Genomic DNA, 21,887 nt, shown 5'->3' with positions numbered 1-21,887 from the left:
ATGCCATTGTGTAAGGACTTTTGAACTTTTCTCTGGATACCATCCTCAAAGTAATCAGATGCAATGGTTCAACCACGTTCTTGAGAAATAATTTCGAACCTATGTTAATGCTTATCAAGATAATAGGTCAGAGTTGCTACTCTAGGCTGAGTTTGCCCGCGACAACAATATCTCCAAGTCATCTGGAGAATTTCCATTCGAGAGGATCTTAATTCGAATATTCCTCTTACAATCTTGGCACAGCCTCAGGTACTTGCTGTTGTAGATGTTTGTAGAAATATTCAGGATATCTGGACGGAGGTCCACAAGAATTTGAAGTATAAGGCTGCTAAAAGCAAGAGAGATGCTGGTAAACATCAATGCCTTTGTCCCAAATTTGTTCCTGGGGATAGAGTTTTGCTGTCCACAAAAAATATCTAACTTAAAGTTTAATTTTATAAACGTGCTCCACGTTTCATTGGGTCATTCCAGGTACTAAAGCAGATTAACCAATTTAGGTTTAATCTAAAGGTGATACGTTCTCTCGAGGTTCCCAATAGTTTCCATATCTCTCTTCTGCACCCTCTTGTCATCAACAGATTTTTTACGAAGGTCAAGACATCTGCCTCTGAGCTTGAAACCTCAGCAGATTTTGAGTTTAAGCAAAGTCTGTATTGTAAGATAGTTAGTGTAATTGATTGGAAGGGAAATGGTCCTGAGGAGAGGACCCTGCCGATGGCCGTGTCCAGCTGCTCGGCAACCGGACATCTTCTAACTCTGATCCTGCAGCCCTGCTTGATCCGACTGCAGTACTCCTCATCATCACCACCACTGCCATCGTCAAGTTGCTGGGGCAAGCACTACCTGCTGCTGACATCAGGCCTGGTGGCCGATTTAAAGGCAAAACAGCCTGCCATGCCTTACCTGCAGATTAATTCTTCCTTGCCTGGCTATTTGCTCCTATTGCTATTTGACTCTGTTCCTGGCCCTGACCTTGAGCTCAGTCCTGTTCCTGGATTTCGCCTTTGTCTCGCTCTTTGGATTTGTCATCTGTGGTTCTGACTCTGCAACCCAGTGAGAACCTACTTCTCTGCTGACAAACTTTACTTTTTTTTATTGTTCCAATAAATCTAAAAAATTAAAAATGAAGCAACATTGCAATATCTTTTAACCCGTTAGTGACCGGCCCATAGTCTTTTTACGTCACGGCATCGGAATAAGTAAACAGAGCAGGGAGCTGTCAAATCTCCCTGCTCTCGGCTGCCAGAGGCAGCTGAGGGCTGGGAGCGTCCCTGCTCTGCCGGGTGAGATCGATATAAGAATCGATCTCACCCGTTTAACCCCTCAGATGCGGTGCTCAAAAGCGAGCACCGCATCTGAGTGGTTTTGGAGAGAGGGAGCTCCCTCTCATTCCACTGACACCCGGCGATACGATCGCCGAGTGTCTGTGTCTCCCATGGCCGCCAGGGGCCTAATAAAGGCCCCCAGGTCTGCCTGTAGTGAATGCCTGCTAGATCATGCCGCAGGCATGATCTAGCAGATGCCTGTCCGTTTTAAACGGACAGGCAGTAATACACTGCAATACAAAAGTATTGCAGTGTATTATAATAGTGATCGGAGGATCGCATAGTGAAGTCCCCTAGTGGGACTAGTAAAAAAGTAAAAAAAAAGTTTAATAAAGTTAATAAAAAAAAAAAATTAAAAAAAATAAATGAAAAACCCACTTTTTCCCCTTACAAACTGCTTTACTATTAAAAAACCAAAATAAAGTTAAAAAGTTACACATATTTGGTATCGCTGCGTCCGTAACGACCCGACTATAAAGCTATTACATTACTTAAACCGCACGGTGAACGCCGTAAAAAATGAAATAGAAAAACGACGGAAAAATTGCTATTTTCTGTGAATCCTGACTTTAAAAAAATGTGATTAAAAAGTGATCAAAAAGTCGCATCTTCTCCAAAATGGTACCAATAAAAACTACAAGTCTTCCCGCAAAAAAATCCCTCATACAACTGCATCGGCGAAAAATAAAAACGTTACGGCTCTTCAAATATGTTGACACAAAAACAAATAATTTTGAAAAAAAAGTGTTTTTACTGTGTAAAAGTAGTAAAACATACAAAAACTCTACAAATTTGGTATCGTTGCAATCGGAACAACCCGCAGAATAAACTTATTGTGTTATTTATACCACATGGTAAACGGCGTAGATTTAGGATGCAAAAAAGTGTGGGGAAATGTCAAATTTTTTTCTATTCCCCCCCCCCCAAAAAAAGTTAATAAAAGTTAATCAATAAATAATATGTACCTCAAAATGGTGCTATTAAAAAATACAACTTGTCCCGCAAAAAACAAGACCTTATACAGCTATGTCGACGCAAAAATAAAAAAGTTATAGCTCCTGGAATGCGACGATAGAAAAACGTAAAAAATAGCCTGGTCATTAAGGTCTAAAATAGGCTGGTCATTAAGGGGTTAATAAAAAAAATGTCTTACTGTTTTCACCTATGCAGACTATGCATCTCTATTTACATGCTCCAGAAGAAACAATGGTGAAATGCACATTGGTCAGGTGGAAGTCATCTTGGTCTGTATGCCTCATCTCACCTGTACTCATTATGCACCTGTACCTTTCATTGTGTCCAGTGATACACGTGATAGCTGCATGGACAGTTGTTTGCTCAGTTGTATGTATTAGCTATACTGATAATTGCACTGTGTACTTTTCACCTATATCTATGCAAGAGTTATAATATTAATTGAACAATCACTTTAGTTTGGTTGCTCTGCATAACCTGTAGTGATACTTACTTTATTGCTCGCACAGTGCACTTTATCAAGGTTGTTCTGCATAGTCTGTATTGATAATCGACATACTCTGTAATACGTTAATCCTGCATACTGGGTGACTTTTCGGCATGTTTATATCCTCGATGATACTCTTGTATGCGTTCCTTTTTAATAGTGTGTTTTTTATTATGGAGTGAACTAATAAAGTATTCATTATTTTTTTATAAAATATGCGTGGAGTGTGAGCCTTTTTTGTCATTTTTTATGTCTCTCCATGGTAACAGAAAACAAAAAATGCAGTCTTAGGCCCCATTCACATTGCGATTGTGCTATCCGCCGGGCGTATATGTTTTTAAACACTAAAAAAGTATTGAAACGTATAGCTCAGCGTATACATAAACTATAATGGGTCAAATGTAGACCAAAATAGCATCTGTTTGGTCTATGTTTGTCTTGGTTTACGTTGGGACACTGTTTTTTTAAAGTACTGAAAAGCGCAGTCTGCTACGCTATTCCATACTTCAAAAAAACTTACGACGTAATGGTTTTTTAGCATTAATTCCAATGGACAACGTATGCAAATGTAATGCTATACGTTTGTATCTGTTTTACATACAGTAAATCTATTTCTTTTTTTTTCTTTTTTTTTATATCAGTGTGGACTTTAAAAAAAAAACGTAAACGATTTTATAGGTAAAAAACGGACAGAAACGTATACCGACATATGATTATATGCTAAACGTACACGCTTTAAAAAACACAGATGTTTACAGAAAATGGTGCACATTTGTATACATTTTCAATGGTCCAAGGACAGATAGAAGGGAATATGACTGCAAGATCAGACTATACAGAGTTTGCTTGTTGCCTGTTACCCTAGAAATGCATAGTCTGCATGGGAGCTGTAGAAACAAAACGATAGAAATTTTTTCATTAAGACCTATTGCAAAGTTGCTTTATTTTAGATTTATTGGGATTATAAAAGTACATTTATTCGTGAAGGTGTACATAGCCTTTAATTAAAACCAATTATGCTGCTTTAAATTACTGCAGTTCAGTTTACAGTGAATAAGCAGGTAATACACAGCTCGACATGGGCCGTGTAAAGGAGCGCCGATCAACGAGTTAGTTGATGGGCGCTCGTTTGCTCCTTTCACAAGAAGCTTTGTATGGGGACGAGCGCTCGTTACTCTGATCGCTCGTCCTCACACATTTTTATCATGCTGGCAGCGCATCTCCCTTATTACACAGGGAGATGTGCTGCCGACAATGATAATATTTTGGACATTTAAAACGATATGAACAGCTGATGAATGACCTTCATCTGCTGATCACTGCCCGGTTTACACATGGCATTTTCGGGAATGAGCATTCTTTGAACGCTCATTTGCCCGATAACTGGCCAGTGTAAAAGGGCCTTAAGGTTGTCGTATTTCTCACCTAATCTTGAGGCCCTTTTATAATTCTAGTTACACTTTATTTTCCACCAAAAATAAAAACAGATCTCAGCAAGGATGAAGGAAAACACTCCCAAAGAAAAGGTTTGAGAATTTCTTACTTCTTCCCTCAGATGGAACCTGTTCTCACTTTTGGCAAAAATGGAAATAAGAAAGAATGCTTATAATATCAGTTTAAAGTAAGCCATTCGATTATATTACGGTTATTTGCGATGATGTAAACATCTTACACCATTATAGTTAGAATAATGGCCATCAGTGACTGAAATCAGGGGCTGGAAGGAGACTGTTAACAAGAAGGTAAATAAATATGGTTCTGCTTTGCTGCTCTTTTACTTTAGTATTTTATAGGAAGCAGAGTCATAGGCTTTTACTTCACCTCGAGTAAAGTTTCAGTTCGCTGCCCTGGCCCTGTATCTAAATACCCTGGCCAAGGCAGCGTATCTAGATGGCGACCCCTCTCGCACCCAGCACTGGGGGCATATTTTCACCAACTCTCCCCTAGTTTTGCTCCTGTGGGAAAAGTTTGGTATAAAAATATGGCAAAGAATGTAATTGGTAAATATTGGAAACAATGCTATTCTTCATGAATGTATAAGGCAGATAAGCAACTGCAGATCAACCAGGCAGTCCAATACACTTCTGTATGGAGGCTCTTGCTTAAAGGATTCCCTGTATAGTGGACTTACCAAAACTTGCAGTGTATATAATAAAGCCTACGTTCTCTCTACAGTATGAGAAAGTTTATAGAAAACATACCGTATTTTAACTAAGGGTTAAATTAAATGTTGGTTTTCTTATTCCACTTAAGATCCTAAAGTAATAACAACCTATGTGGAAAATCAATAAAATAGCACACAATTACTGAGAATGTAAGCAAGCATTTTAAAGCAGGTAGAAAGTTTATGATCAGGTATATCCTAATGTATTAAAGTGCAGCCTGCAACACATTTAACACTACCTGTACTAAGATACAGTACCAAAAAGAGAGAACACTGAGTCTATAAGTCAAATATAAAATACACGTTTTTATTTCATCAATTCTAACAAGTTATATACAAAATACGTTTAAAAAAATGAATCTACACAAATGAAAAGAAGGATCGCCAAGCAGGAGAGACTATTACATAGATGTTCAATATCACTATACAACAGAATGCATGATGTAAAAAACACAATGTAAAAGTGCGTAGTGCAGAGTAAGGCCTCATTTACACGAGCGTGTGCGTTTTGCGCGCGCAAAAAACGCTGCGTTTTGCGCGCGCAAAAGGCACTTGGCAGCTCCGTGTGTCATCCGTGTATGATGCGCGGCTGCGTGATTTTCGCGCAGCCGCCATCATAGAGATGAGGCTAGTCGACGCCCGTCACTGTCCAAGGTGCTGAAAGAGCTAACTGATCGGCAGTAACTCTTTCAGCACCCTCGACAGTGAATGCCGAACACAATATACACCAACCTGTGAATAAAAAAAGATGTTCAAACTTACCATGAACTGCCTGCTTCCTCCAGTCCGGTCTCCCGGCCGTTGCCTTGGTGACGCGTCCCTCTCTCGTCATCCGGCCCCACCTCCCAGGATGACGCCGCAGTCCATGAGACCGCTGCAGCCTGTGATTGGCTGCAGCCTGTGCTTGGCCTGTGATTGGCTGCAGCTGTCACTTGGACTTAACTGTCATCCCGGGAGGTCGGACCGGAGTTATCGGTAAGTCAGAACGTCTTTTTTTTTTTACAGGTTCATGGATTTTCGGAGCGGAAGTCACTGTCCATGGTGCTGAACCAGTTTAACGCTTTCAGCACCGTGGACAGAGACTGTCTCCTGACGTCGCGTACCCGAACATTTTTTACCGGTTTCGGTGAAAACGAGTTTTGCCGAACCCGGTGAAGTTCGGTGCGCTCATCTCGAATTTGACACTCCGTTTGGATGTTTGTAACCAGAAAAGCACGTGGTGCTTTTCTGTTTACATTCAGGAGTTTGACAGCTCTTGCGTGATTTTCGCGCATGCAACGCAGGACCGTCAGTGTGGCATGCGTTGTTTTCACGCACCCATTGAAGTCAATGGGTGCGTGTTGCGTGAAAAACGCAAGAATATAGAACATGTCGTGAGTTTTACGCAACGCACTCACGCTGCGCAAAATTCACGCATCGTCTAAACAGCCCCATAGACTATTATAGGTGCGTACGACACGCGTGAAAAGCACGCGCGTCGCACGCGCGTATAATACGCTCGTGTAAATGAGGCCTAAGTATCAGACGTTGTGCATCCTACTGAAAAGATATTCTACCAAACTATCATTAGTCCCCACAGGGGATCCAATATGTATTAGAACATTATAGTACAACGCTACTCCGGAAGTTCCAAATTAATAATGTAAAGTGCTGAGTGCAAACAGTTAAAAAAAAAAAGTCTGGGATAGGGAGCGACATACTAATCCATGTTGCTGAATCTCAAGATTGGCGTCCTGCGCCAACACGCGTTTCGGCTTCCGCCTTCGTCTCAGACTTTTTTTTTTTTAACTGTTTGCACTTAGTACTTTACATTATAAATTTGGAACTTCAGGAGTAGCGTTGTACTATAATGTTCTAATACATATTGGATCCCCTGTGGGGACTAATGATAGTTTTGGTAGAATATCTTTTCAGTAGGATGCAAAACGTCTGATACTTACTCTGCACTACGCACTTTTACATTGTGTTTTTCACATCATGCATTCTGTTGTATAGTGATATTGAACATCTATGTAATAGTCTCTCCTGCTTGGTGATCCTTCTTTTCATCTGTGTAGATTCATTTTTTAAATTAGTATTTTATATTTGACTTATAGACTTCGTTTTCTCTCTTTTTGGTACTATATATACTGAGTACAGTCATGTCACCTTAGGGAGTTAATAATGCAAAATGGTGCATGTGTATGCCTTGTGGATAGGTTATACTGTATTAAGATACATATTATTAAAGAGACACTCACATAAACAACTTGCCACAGTTGACACATCTCCCATCAAAATTTGCGAGAATGGTGGAAGAAGCATCATCAGAACGGGCGGTCCGATAGTTGAACCAACAGTGCGACGCCTGAAACCTTTCCTGCAGAGCTCTTACGGCTCGTAGTTCGTGGGAGTGTCACTTTAAATCTACAAAATCACAACCTCAGTTCTGTGTAAATTTCTTTGAACTTATTATTTTGCTCAATGTTCTGTCGCTATACTGATGTTCTATAGTGTCAAATATATTGCTCTTGTTCCTGACAAATAGACTGCTTATACACACATACAAAGTCTGCAAGGCTTATATTATAATTACATTATCAGTCCCGTAGGGGGCACTGTCTCTCCGAATAAGAAATCCATATATAGATAAACTTGGTATCTTCCTAATAAGGCTGTTCTTGAGTATGTGTAGATTGGTGTCTATACATTACCACTACTCGAACACACTGTACCTCCAGCATCACCACACATATCTGCTTCACACACTGGATAATAGCATCAGGGGTGCCCGAAATTGTTACTGCACGCTCTGTGGAGTTGGGCAGCATGTCTCCAGCCACTTGCACCTGAGCTCCTGTAGACTGCACAAGAAAAAAACTATAATAAAATACAGCATACTGTATGACTAACTTACTTTACTGCATGGCTCTTTTTGCTTTCACGATGTCCTATTTTGTTCCCAATGTACACTTAAATACTTTTAATAGTACATTAATATATATTATACATTATATAAAGGAATAATACATATCCAGAAAAAGTCATTATTTCCTCTGAACACACCTCTCTAATTTCCTTGATCTTGGATCCACCTTTTCCAATCAAAGAGCCGCACTGACTTGCCGGAACTACAAGTCTTAAAGTTACAGGGGGTTTGCTGGTAGCAGTACTGTTACTCATGGAATTTATGATGTCCTAAAAAGAAAAGATACATCTAGAATGTTATATTTGCAAGCAGTGCTCATCATTTCCAAAAATGAGTAACTTTGTGAACCCACTACACTGCCTTCAAGTAAGCAATAAACTTACACCACCATTGAGAAATCTTGAGGATTAAAGGCTATGTACACCTTTAAAAATGTTTTGTGTGTTTTGTTTTTTTATAAAAATCTGTATCACTGTGTTTGGTGCAACTTTATAATTACTTTTTATTAAAAAATTACTTTAACTTTTTGAGATACAGCTACTTTGTATCCTGTGTACTGAGCAGCTGTATCTGGCGCTGAAACCTGTATCTGTCAGTTCAGCAGAACTGACGGGTTCAACGTCGGTGATCAAGCTGTTATCGATCACATCTAAGTTCATAACTTAGATGTGATCGATAACAGGTGGATCCCGCTTGTCAGAGACACGCAGGACCCTCTGTCACTGAACCTGTCAGTGCCGCTGACCTGACGGATTCAGGTCTCAGTGCTAGATACACCTGCTCTGTATACAGGATACAAAGCAGCTGTATCTCAAAAAGTAAAAATATTTTTTCATAAAAAGTAATTAGAAAGTTGCACCAAACACACTGTTACACATTTAAAAAAAAAAAAAGTTTTTAAAGGTATACATAGCTTTTAAAGTTTTATATAATCAAATATTACTGAACACTGTAAAATACGACTATCGTGAAATGCCAGTGAGATAAGCTGAATATATGAAGAACATCTGACAAAATACTGCAAACTGAACATTAATTCACTGTTCTGTTTAGTTAACATAATTAAAGTGTCACTGATAGAAATTTTAGTACAAGAATCACAGCTCCCATGCTGTTTAGGCTTGGGAGCTGGTGACTATAGGGTATGTCCCCTTAAGGGATTTACCCAGCAGGCTTATCCCCTGGGTAGGGTGGGGTTGTTGGGAGTATCCTTGGTGGGCCCTCCCACCCATATAAATTAGGCTACATGAGGGATTTGCTTCCTCTTGGACCCCCCTTTGGATCGTGGAAGGAAACCTCCCGCCCGCCCGCCCTGAGAAGTTGTATTTCAAGGGCATGTAACATTGTTAAGAATGTTGTAGTCTTCTGTCATCTCAAATTCTGTTAATGTATGTAACTTGGTTGGTTGGCAAGTGTGCCTTTGTGTTCTGTGTGTAAATTATATGTTATTTACTTTGTCCCTTTGTTTATTTGTTCCTAGTCACAGCGGGCGGTGTGGAGGGCCCTTGTCCGGTCAAGCTAGGGACGACGGGAGTACAGTCACCTGCCGTATCAACTAGGACGTGCCCACCGCGGCAGCGGTGGCGTGGTACGCGAGGTGACGGTTATTGTCAACGAGATCAAGATCTTCCGGTTTTAGCTGCGAACAAGGTTTTTTCCCTTCATGCTATAAATAATAAAGCTGTGGCCTACCCCCACTTTATACCCACGCTCAGTCTATTGTGTCAATTATTTGGAGAAGACAGACTGTTTCACATATATCCCTTTAGTCTAAGTTAACTGTACACGGTTTTGGTTTCTATAATACCACTCTCATAAAGAAGAATACCCTTCACGAAGAGGACATTTCAAATGTAGTCAGATATAATAGTTTTTTCTTGAAAATCTTACCTCTTCAAACTTATAAGCAATCATAGCAAAGGCCTTGAAAATAGCATCTGTTGGCCCAGTGATGGTAACAATTCTTTCTGGGCAATTCCCTTCTGAAATGTTAATTCGTGCTCCACTCTAGGTTATAAGCAAAGTATTGTTTAATAATGGCACCAAATAAAGACAGAGTAAATAAAGTGATGGTTTCTAGCACCCCCTTGAAATACTGAACTGGATGTTTGTGTCTACATGCATTTAATTAAAGGGGTCGTCCAATCTGGACAACTTCTTTTCTAAATGAGGACCCGCTGGCAATCAGCTGGTCACAGTGCGTCAGGTACCTGGAATCACTGGTGATAAAAGTGGATTGCAGCAGCACATTTCTCTTGAAGACATCTCAATATTTTCATATTATACAACCTTAAATTCCCATATCATCTACCAGTTTCCTCTTGTGCTGCACATATCTTCTAGAACTCTCTCCCTTGGTTTTTAAGCAGCACTGTATGAAAAATGTAGGCATCTCTGCATTTTCGAACCCATGGATCCCCATACAAATCGACATCTCATAAGTTCTAATGAAACTTTTAGTATATTCAGTATTACTGCATTTTTTTTAATTCCATTGCATTTCTGTATGTTTGTGTAAAATGTTTACACTCTGAGGATTATTATTATTCATCATATTTTGTAATAAGACAAATTTCATCCAGAACACAAATTTACACAGCAATGTCTTCATCTTGAGTTGACATTTTGCGGTGTTCAGTGCATTTACAACTTTCCTTCACTTTCTCTCGCAACAATGAGGAGGGAACAGAACTCCCCTAGTCCAACTAGAAGATACACCCAGACGACATGGCATTTTTTTGTATTGCATCCAAGTATTATAAGTAAGTTATTATAAGTAGCGTATAATTTATTTGGACTACATTATTGTGTAGTTATCATAATTTTCCATCACACCTCTCCCCTGCCAATTTATAATACCACTATCCTCTTATGTGGCAAAGGGGCATTCAGCCAGAGTACAGCTGCAATGTCTGCATACCATTGGGACAAAGGAATATGCTTTAAAGATGAGTTCTAAAATGTATTTATTATCCCATTTTTACCTACAGCTTTTGACCATTCAAAGTACATTTCTATTTTCTAAAAGGTTAAAAAAGACAACGATTTAAAGTTCACATTTGAATAGATTAGAATACTGTTCTGAGCTGAGGGATTGGTATACACATATCTTTCAGACTTTAGAGCATTTCTATGTAAAAACAGAACAGATGTCCTCAAAATGTAGACTGGCTCCAGGCAGAGCACAATGTGTAAATTACAACAGATATATGCATTCGTTTTTTGCATTTATTTGCATGTAAGATTGTTTCTTGTACTAGAAACAAAATATAGAAACAGATAGGAATAAACAAGTCAGTGATGACAGTATCTAAAAAAAACACGTAATTGATGCGTATAAAATATATAATTAAGGAGGTTGATTGAATAATTCTTCACTGGACATAAACTATTTCACCTAAATTTATAACATCATAGAGAAGAGGATGGGACATTTACATAAGACATACAGGGGCAATGTGTGCAAAGGGATGATAAACCCTGGTATTACATCATCAGCAAGTATCATAACATCATAAGTATCATGTAACTTGAAGCTCCATTGCCTAAATGCAAAATCTGGAACTGGCCCACCCCAACTATTTTGGACAGCATGGTGGCTCAGTGGTTAGCACTGTTGCCTTGCTGTGCTGGCGTTCTGTATTCAAATTTGACCAAGGATAACATCTGCATGGAGTTTGTACGTTCTCTCCGTGTTTGCGTGGGATTCCTCTGGGTACTCTGGTTTCCTCCCACACTCCAGAAACATACTGATAGGTTAATTTGGCATTTAGATTGTGAGCCTCAATGGCTACCATGAGTGAGGACATTCTCTGTAGAGTGCTTCGGAATAGGTTGGCACTATATAAATGAATAAAATAAATAAAATAATAGTTCTGGCCTCCTGAAAGGGTTGGTCTCATGTTGGATGATGCCCTCTACAGTACCTTACATTGCCACCCAATCCCCCATATGATATACTGTCAACAGTGTACAAATAACCATACCAAACAGTGCCCATACAGTATGGTGACCAAATAATACTGCCATATGTTGACCAAAAACAGTATTATACAGTTGGCTAAATGACAATGTCATACAGTGCCGCCAACACTATTCTGTGAAAAAAGAATACACTATTAGTAGCATAACCACACAAGGAAATACCATCGTACAGTGCTCAACATATAGTGATCAAGATACAGCTCCATGCATATAGTATGCTAACAAAATTGGTATACAATTAATATTAAAATTTGTGGCGGTCACAAGCCCCGGATGCCCCATTCAGCAGGAGCGACTGATGCGTCCTAAGGCCGGCCCTGTCTCCTAGGTTTTTGGCCCCCTTAAGCTTCAGGGCACAGGAGTGACCTCAACCTCTGTGTCCCCTATAGTTATGCCCCTGACTGTAGATCTAGTGAGACTTTCTAATGCTACTTACCTCTTCTCGCATCTTTTTCACAGTTTCTCCTTTCTAAAGAAAATAAAAAGAGTAATTTTACAAGTATTTTTAAAGTTTGACTCCTCATCATAGAATGTCAAAGCATATACAGTATGTTCTGTATTTCATAGGGTAAATCCAAGCAGAAAAATGTTTTAATATTTATTAAGAACTGTTCCTTTATCTTTGAAAAACCTTACAGTACTTTTTCAATTCAGAGATCTTTAGGCTCTTACATTTTTTTTAATATGTTTTTAAATGTTATAAATATTTTTGCAAATATACAGGTGTCTGTGAAGATGTTTTGCAATGCCGATGGCTGTGTACAGTGATCTCCCAACAAAGGACTGTCGCACAGCATCTGTAGCTTCGGAGAACACCTGTCATTCACTCCACCTGAACTAAATTCTCATCAGCATTAGGCCAGGTTCCCACGGATACGCTGCGTAAATGCTGCGCAGCGTATCCGACATGAAACCCGCAGCACCTTTTGTTTCAATAATTCTGTTCGAAAAGGTCCGGCCTCCCAAGATGACGTTGGAAGCCATGTGATGCCGCAGCCTGTGATTGGCTGCAGAGGTGACATGGGATGAAACGCCATCCCAGGAGGCCGAACTGCAGGAAGAAGGAGAGCGTTCTGGGTAAGTATGATTTATCTTATTCATTCATTTCTTTCCACAACAGATCATTAACATAAGCCTGGTCGCTACAAGTGATGGACTATTGGTCATAATTGTATAGTGTGATCATCTTGTTCTTTACACTTTGCATTTATTCCCATGTATCAGTTTTATTTGCAGCTGTCATTTAGTGCAGGGTAATATACTGTATGCCCTGATATGATTGGTTGCTTTTCTCTGTAGTACTTTCTGCATACTTTTTTAGGCCTCTGCCTTCTTTAGGTTACTCTGTCTTATCTTTTTTTAAATGTATACATACATAGATACAAAAATAAATGTTTTATAAAATGTTGCTTTTGAAATGGTGCTTACCTTTCCAATTATGCTTCCAACTTCCTGTATTAAACGAAAATTTGTATTAATCACTTAGACCAAATAAACCTAAAAAACCCAAATAAAGCATATACTGTATATCAGAACTGCTTATAATCAGAGGTACAAGGATTCTTCCCAACCTTCCTTCAGTCTTTTCTACACTGGTCAACTATGATGCCAACATTGAATAATTAGATACATAATTCAGCTGCAAATTAGCTAATTGGTCCCGGATTTACACAAATTATATAAAATATCTAATTTAAATTAGAAAAATTTACTGAAATTAGGAAGTGTAGAACTGATGCAGACTTTCCACATTTCAGACAGCAGTATGCAGTAAAGATGTGTACAACCTGTATGATGGCTCAATGTGGCTGATTCATTGGACTCTGTTCACACTCACATATGCAATACAATCTTTGGACCTGCCTCTTGTGGTTCCAGAACTATGTATATTGGTATTTTAACCAATTGAGGCCGATCATGCAGCTGCTTTAGAGCTGTGGGCTCTGAGTATACTGTCGTTGAGATATATCGGCTTCTACCGCCATTCCCACTATTTTTTCTCACTGAGAAACAGCCCTGCTAGTAACGGACGGTTTGAAAATCACTAGACTCGACTGGTCAATAAGTAGAGAATTGTCTTGTGATTTCTTGACCCTACCTGCTGATGTCACAGCTATGCCTGAAGGAAGTAGTGCTTCTTCATTTTGGCCATTGCTGCTGCCCACATTGTACATCCAAAGCCTTCAGGTTGTCTCCAACAGAACAATGAGTAAGACCGGGAAGACCCAGACAATTTTGAGATTTACTATAGGGTATAAGTGGACCCCTGGTATCAGGCATGGTAAGAGATATGTTTTCATTTTCAAAGAATTAAATGGACAAACTATAGGTCTAATTTGATTCAGAAATAAGGCTCTGCAACATTAATAATGTGCTACAGCCTTACATTGTTAGAGCAACATTACGCAATGTTTTTCCCCCTTATATATTGGTTCAATCCACAAAATATGTTCTTGTGTGTATACTACTGCATTACTATTAACAGATATTTATTGATGGAACATGCAAGATGACAGCTGATCACTTACTTTTCCATGCATTAAAAGACGAATTGTCAAGGTGACATTTAAACCCCCTTCTGATACTTTAGTCTCCATTTTATAAATCAGGGAATGCAATTCTTGAGGGCACCTGTGTCAGAAATATATATAATATATACAGAGGTAAAATTATTATGTTTACACTGGAAAACAAATACATTTGTATCATATGTAATTGACTTGTTTAGAGCATGCTGCAAAACGAAACAAAAAATATTTCTCTCACCAATAAGGACCCACTCACATCACATTTTTGGTCGACGTAAAAGTATACGTTAAAATGTAGGCTACGTCACAAGCATCCGTCACAGGGATTTGTCACCCATTGGCTAATATGGCCTCCATTTAACATGATGTTAACATTTAACGGCTGACTTTGATGTATGTCATACAGTGACATATGTCCCCCATAGGATCCAATAATAAAAATAACCTATACCACGCAGTATGTGGTTTTTTTTTGCAGTATCCCGTTGTATGGAATAGCATAGTCTACTATGCTAATCCATACCTTAAAAAAAAGAATACCGACATATACCAGCCCAACGGAGGCCAAAAAGACACTCTTCTAGTCTTCGTCAGGCCAATATAGCCATATGGACACATTTAGAGTGTACCCCGGTAGCTTTCCAGGCGAACACACTAAAACTAAACGTACATCAGAAATGTGATGTAAACAGGACCTAATTCACAAAATATGCAAATTACTTTCTATTGAATTCAACCATTTAATGTCGCAGGCACCATAATATTTCTCACCAGCTTAAAAGAAACCTGTCACATTGAACATACAGTCTGATCTGCAGGTAGTATGTTATAGAGCAGGGGGAGCTGAGCAGATTGATATAACGTTTTGCGGGAAAAGATTCAGTAGAACTTTTATTTTATTAATTTTAATTCGTGTTTATTCTGGGAAGAGGAGTCCAGTGGGTGGTCCATTGACAACTTTCTCTGTGTAAGTGTGCATAGAGGGATAGCTGTCACTCATTGAGTGAGACCGCCCACTGGACTCCGAAACCCAGAATAAACAGGGATTTTCAATGATCAAAATAAAAGTTCTGCTGAATCTTTTCCCACAAAACAATATATCAATCTGCTCAGCACCTCCTTCTCTATAACATGCTGCCTGCAGATAATACTGCACGTTCAACCTGACAGGTTCCCCTTAAGTTGTGCAATATGCCACCTCATAGGCTTGCATTGTACCACAACCGTAAGCTATAAGAAACTAAACCCTCCCTTCCCCCCTTGATGGCTGTACATAGCCAGGACGATTTTTATCAGAGAAACAGAGCTCTTATATAAATATATATTATAAAATGAACAAAAAACATGTTTAACCTAAAAACGTTATGGTGGAAAAGGTGGACATTCACGTGAAAGAACATGTTCAAGACCAAGTTCAAGTTCTACAAGTTACAAACAGGAAAGCTATTGTACAGATCAAGTTTCCAGCACAAACAATATCAATAGAATAAAAAAAAAGTCCATATAAAACGTAGGACACGGTTCAGATATAAAGTGACTGAGCAGCTGCATGGAAATAAGTCCAGTACCTGTGTTCCTCAGAGTCTGCTCTTCCGCTTATACAATATTGGAGACGTTTTCTATGGTTTGACTCTTTCCCTGTTTGTTTGTGTATTATTCTTGTTGTGAACTTTGTAAATTATTTTGTTGGCTTTTGACTTTTTGTGAGTTAAATAGAAGTGTTGACTTTCTAAGGCTGGGTTCACATGGAGTTTTTTGCAGGTGGAAAATCTGCCTCAAAATTCTGTTTGCAAGTGTTTTTCGTGGCGTTTTTCAACCGCGGCGATTGAGCGCCGAGGACAAAAAACGCTGCAATATACGCTTTCTCTGCCTCCCATTGATGTCAAAGGGAGGTCAGAGGCGTAAACGCCGAGGATAGGGCATGTCCCTTCTTTTCCCTATGAGACGATTTTTACACTCACTGAAAAAAACGCCTCTGCCTCCCATTGAAATCAATGGGAGGCATTTTCGGCCATTTTTTTTGTGCGTTTTCTGTGTGAACTCCCCCTAAAATGGCAAAAACGTGGTAAAAAATAATTGAACGGCAACAACACTATTACAGTAAAATATAATACATCTCTTAAAATGTTTTCACACATCTTCCAACATTAATCTAGCACCTCTGAGACATCACAGGGAATGTATCCACATAGATATCACAAACCAAAAATGTATTTAATTAGAATTTTTCTCAGCCACTAATAACTAGACCTTCACACATTCAAGGCCTGAACTTGTGGTTATTCCGTCATTTCTCTGGTTATCCCGTCATTTCTCATTATTACAGTATGAAAATGACCAAGGGCAACCGAAAGCCATTTTAGGACTGTAAGGGCATGACCACACGTGGCGGATTTCCTCCGCAACTGTCCGCATCAATGCCGCACAGAATCTGCGTTGCAGATTCTGCTGCGGATCTGCACAAAATGTGCAGTAAATTGATGCGGACTAGCTGCTGCGGACTGCGGGAAAAGTGCTTCCCTTCTCCCTATCAGTGCAGGATAGAGAGAAGGGACAGCACTTTCCCTAGTGAAAGTAAACGAATTTCATACTTACCGGCCGTTGTCTTGGTGACGCGTCCCTCTTTCGGCATCCAGCCCGACCTCCCTGGATGACGCGCCAGTCCATGTGACCGCTGCAGCCTGTGCTTGGCCTGTGATTGGCTGCAGCCGTCACTTAGACTGAAACGTCATCCTGGGAGGCCGGACTGGAGACAGAAGCAGGGAGTTCTCGGTAAGTATGAACTTATATTTTTTTACAGGTTGCTGTATATTGTGATCGGTAGTCACTGTCCAGGGTGCAGAAACAGTTACTGCCGATCACTTAACTCTTTCAGCACCCTGGACAGTGACTATTTACAGACGTCTCCTAGCAACGCTCCCGTCATTACGGGAGCCCCATTGACTTCCTCAGTCTGGCTGTAGACCTAGAAATACATAGGTCCAGCCAGAATGAAGAAATGTCATGGCAAAAAAGCAAGACGCATCCGCAGCACACATAACATGTGCATGACAGCTGCGGACTTCATTGCGGAACTTAGAATCTCCATTGAAGTCAATGGAGAAATTCCGCCATGAGTCCGCCACTGCTCCGCAACAGACAGAGCATGCTGCGGACACCAAATTCCGCTCCGCAGCCTATGCTCCGCAGCGGAATGTTACGCATCGTCTAAACGAACACTTCTAAATAGAAGTGGAAGTCAATGCAGAAACGGCTCCGCTGCGGATTAACGCTGCGGAGTGTCCGCAGCGGAATTTAAGTGAAATTCCGCCACGTGTGAACCCAGCCTCACTCTGCTCCGTTATGTCCATGTACAGCACAGACACATCAGTTGACTGCAGCAAATATAGAACGCTTGAATTTACAGGTTGCAGCAAATGTTCACACGTGGCAGATTTGTTGTAGAAATGATCACACCTGAAGACTGTTCAACACATCTAAATAGGGTCTGTAAAAATCCCTGCACATGCTGAAGAAACAAACCCATTCACATGTATAGAACAAAGTTTAGTGTGAACATACTCTTAGGGCACGTTCACACGTGGCGGAATTGCTGTAGAATTCCGCTGCGGACAGTCTGCAGTGGAATTCTCCAGCGGACGTTTTTTACATTTGTTTCTATAAATTTTTAGGAAAGTTAGTTCAGACGTTGCGGAAAACTCCGCTGCGGACCATAGGCTGCGGTGCGGAATTTTCCCTCTGCAGCATGCACTGTCTGTTGCGGAGAAGAAGCAGAATTTCACTGCTGATTTCAGCCTTTGCAATGCAAAAACTGAAATCTGTGGCAAGTCCGCTGTGTTTTCTGCAACATCTGAATTACATGTCAAATATGCAAATGTTGGTGCAGATTCGTTGCGTAATTGCCCCAAATCTGCACCAACATTTACAGCGGCAAAACTCTGCCACGTCTGAACATGGTCTTATTCTCCACAGAATCCACAAAGTTAGCCGATTGATTTATTCTTCTCTATATCAGACCAATTCTTTGTGAAAAATTTAACGTTAAAGTTTGACATCTCCTTTTCCAGTTATTTTGTAAACCCCTTGTACAATTAGAAGCACCGATTTTTTGCCCCAGTTCCACACTGGTTCTAAAGAATTAAGCTCTTACGGTACCTCTGGCCTTTGTGCTTGATCACTTCCAGTCTTATTTCTCAATTTGCCTGTCATAGCCATTGTTAGGTTCTCCTATTCAATACAAGTCATTCTCCTATCTTTCTATTTGCTTTCTTATTGCCTGCATGCATTTCTTGTTTCCTTTTCTCAGCCCCCGGCATTTCATTGTACTGTTAAACAATTAGGTTTTCTCAAGAAAGTCCCTCAGGGAGTAGGGTATCAAAGGCCAGAATCTGAAGGGGAAGCTAGATATTGTAGTAGGTACCATATATATATATAGTTACTAAAAAACACAATTTTAAACCAGTTTTTGGGCGCCAGGTCCTTCTACCATCTACCCTGTGCGCTCTGTATTGTATGTGAAGATGTTTTGGGTCTGTAACGTGATTGGACTTGACACCGACTCTCTAATTCTGACCTCTGATCTTGTTTGATACCCATCTAACTTCTGGTTATCTGTACTATGGTTATGACCTTGACTTATGTGATTAGCTTTTTGTCCTGATAAATAACTCATGTTCAGCTTTATGTTTCGGAATTCTTGTTTCTGTAAATTTCCACATAAAGGAAGACTACCATCATTTTTTATATATAAGCCCCTTTATGGTGTTGCAAAAAAGTTTCATTTTCTTATTGTTGCTTGTTTGTTTTGGCAATACGTTATTCTTATGCCGTGTTATGGATAATACAGGCCGCCTATGAGAAAAGCTTGTGTTCTGCATAAGGCACTAATGCAGCTCTCACATAACAAATACTAATTATATTCCATCCTGTCGGAATAATATCTGGGTGGATAAGCCTTTATATTGTGTTTTCGATGATTGAAAATTCTATTCTCTGGCCTGAATTCAACCTGGTTCCATAGATGAGAACAGAAAAGAATATGAAATTGATGGGCAACTAGGCTGATCAATCTCCTAAAAGGGGTATTCTGACAAGAGAAATTAATGACATATCCATAGGATATGCCATAAATGTCTGATAAGTGAGTGTTAGGCTGGGTTCGCACGACCACATTAACGTCCGTAATGGACGGACGTATTTCGGCCGGAAGTCCCGGACCGAACTCAGTGCAGGGAGCCGGGCTCCTAGCATCATAATTATGTACGATGCTAGGAGTCCCTGCCTCTCCGTGGCACTACTGTCCCGTACTGAAAACATGATTACAGTACGGGACAGTTGTCCTGCAGAGAGGCAGGGACTCCTAGCGTCGTACATAACTATGATGCTAGGAGCCCGGCTCCCTGCACTGAGTTCGGTCCGGGACTTGCGGCCGAAATACGTCCGTCCATTACGGACGTTAATGTGCTCGTGTGAACCCAGCCTAACCTTTAGGACCCCCACCTATCAGGAGAACGGGTGTTCTGTGACCCCCATATGAGCCAGTCGGCAGCTGCAAAGAGGATAAGAGAGAGCAGGCCAAGCATTTGCATTAGGGTATGTTCACACGGCGGGGGTCCGTAACGGCTGAAATTACGGGGATGTTTCAGCCTGAAAACATCCCCGTAAATTCAGCCGTACCGGCATGTGCAGGCGCTTGAACGCCGCGTCAATTACGGCCGTAATTAGCGCTGCTATTCATTGGAGTCAATGAATAACGGCTCCAATTACGGCCAAAGAAGTGACAGGTCACTTCTTTGACGCGGGCGTCTATTTACGTGCCGTCATTTGACAGCGGCGCGTAAATATACGCCTCGTGTGAACAGACAAACGTCTGCCCATTGCTTTCAATGGGCAGATGTTTGTCAGCGCTATTGAGGCGCTATTTTCGGGCGTAATTCGGGGCAAAAACGCCCGATTTACGTCCGTAAATAGGCCGTGTGAACATACCCTTACTCTCTCTACTGTGGCCTTTCGAAGCTGCGGAAAGAGAAACATGGACCCAGAAAATAGCGGAGGTTTTCTGTGTAAAGAGCAGTGGTATGTCTGCACATGTGAAAACAGTGGTAGTACTACACGTGGCGTTGATCTCTATTTTCTCTTGTTGTCGCACGTACTATACGTATGTTATTTGTCCTGTGATTACTAAGGCCTAATATAATAATGTGTTTTTGGATTACAGAATTTTTGCACTTTGTCATTACTTGTAATTATTTTATTCATTTTGTACATCATTGACATAGAAAACAGGCCAAGTGACACATGACTCTGGAGACATACGCATTTGGCAATAACACTTATTGTTTACATTGTTATTGAATGACTGATTGTCGTAGATCTAAAATACATTAATCAATAAGAGAAGAGATATCACAAAGAACACGGATTACATCCAGCACATCACATGCTGACAAAGACATAATTAATTCCCATGTCTGTCCCTGTGTAAATGTTTCCAATTGACTGAAAAAGTGGGTCATGTGCTGAAGCGGTGAGAGCTATAAGGGTTATTGGATTACTCACGCTTCATGTTCTTCTGTACTGCCGGAAACACAAGTCTTTCCTTACCCATCTAAGAAGAAACTGAGATGTATAAAGCCTTGCACCTATTTTATTAATTAAAGGGTATCTGTCAAAAAGATTTTAGGCTGGATTTACACGTGCAGTTTTGATGCAGTTTTTTTTAGCCAAAGCAAGGACTGGATACAAAAGGAAGGCAAAGTATAGAGAAAAAAAATAAATACTTCTCTTTTCTTTTTGCATCTACTCCTTTGTTTGGTTCAAAAAATTGCTTCAAAAACTGCACCAAAAATGACATCAAAACTGCATGTGTGAATGAAGACTTAGGGCATAGAAGTAGGTGTGGAATAAGTAACTGCAAATGCATATTCTTTATGAAAGAGATTGCTGAGGGTTTGTGTAGCCAGACCTGTGGCGATCAGCCGATCACAAAGTCGAATTTATTTGTAAAAATAGTTTTTTCTAAGATGTGAAGACCAGTTGATGGCAAAAAATACCCTTCAATTATTTTTCTTATTTAGCAACTTCATATAATTATAGTTAAGATCCTATGGTCATGCACTCTGTGCAAATCCATGAGAAAAAAATTGTGGCATGAAGCATCCCATGCCATATTAATAGTAGTCTCCCTTAGATGAAGTGTCGGGCTGTGTGCCTCTGTACAGGGTATGTGCACACAATAATGCCATGTACATGAGTTCTAAGTAAGGGCTTATTTAGACAAACGTGTAATACGTCCGTGCAACGCGCGTGATTTTCACGCGTGTCGCACGGACCTATGCTAGTCTATGGGGCCGTGCAGACTGTCAGTGATTTTTGCGCAGCGTGAGTCCGCTGCGTAAAACTCACGACAGGTCCTATATTTCTGCGTTTTTCGCGCATCACGCACCCATTGAAGTCAATGGGTGCGTGAAAATCACGCGCACCACACGGAAGCACTTCCGTGGGACGCGCGTGATTC

General features: G+C 40.3%; 1 protein-coding gene across 9 annotated transcripts in view; it reads right to left on the bottom strand.

The window, feature by feature from the left end:
- PCBP3 (poly(rC) binding protein 3) overlaps nt 1-14,440 on the bottom strand; it is a 36,373-nt gene extending 21,933 nt beyond the window's left edge. For all 9 annotated transcript variants that reach the window (XM_075831163.1, XM_075831164.1, XM_075831165.1 and 6 more), the window contains exons 1-6: nt 14,372-14,440; nt 13,272-13,295; nt 12,280-12,312; nt 9,750-9,866; nt 7,997-8,128; nt 7,666-7,794 (exon numbers count right to left, since the gene is read on the bottom strand). In XM_075831163.1, coding sequence (XP_075687278.1) covers nt 7,666-7,794; nt 7,997-8,128; nt 9,750-9,866; nt 12,280-12,312; nt 13,272-13,295; nt 14,372-14,440 — 504 coding nt within the window. The remainder of the gene's footprint in view (nt 1-7,665; nt 7,795-7,996; nt 8,129-9,749; nt 9,867-12,279; nt 12,313-13,271; nt 13,296-14,371) is intronic.
- Nucleotides 14,441-21,887: the final 7,447 nt, after the last annotated feature.

The sequence above is a fragment of the Rhinoderma darwinii genome, chromosome 6 (assembly GCF_050947455.1).
Source record: "Rhinoderma darwinii isolate aRhiDar2 chromosome 6, aRhiDar2.hap1, whole genome shotgun sequence".
In the NCBI taxonomy this organism is placed as follows: domain Eukaryota; kingdom Metazoa; phylum Chordata; class Amphibia; order Anura; family Rhinodermatidae; genus Rhinoderma; species Rhinoderma darwinii.
The sequence above is the reverse complement of the archived record's forward strand: the minus strand, read 5'-3'. Positions and strand labels throughout refer to the sequence as shown.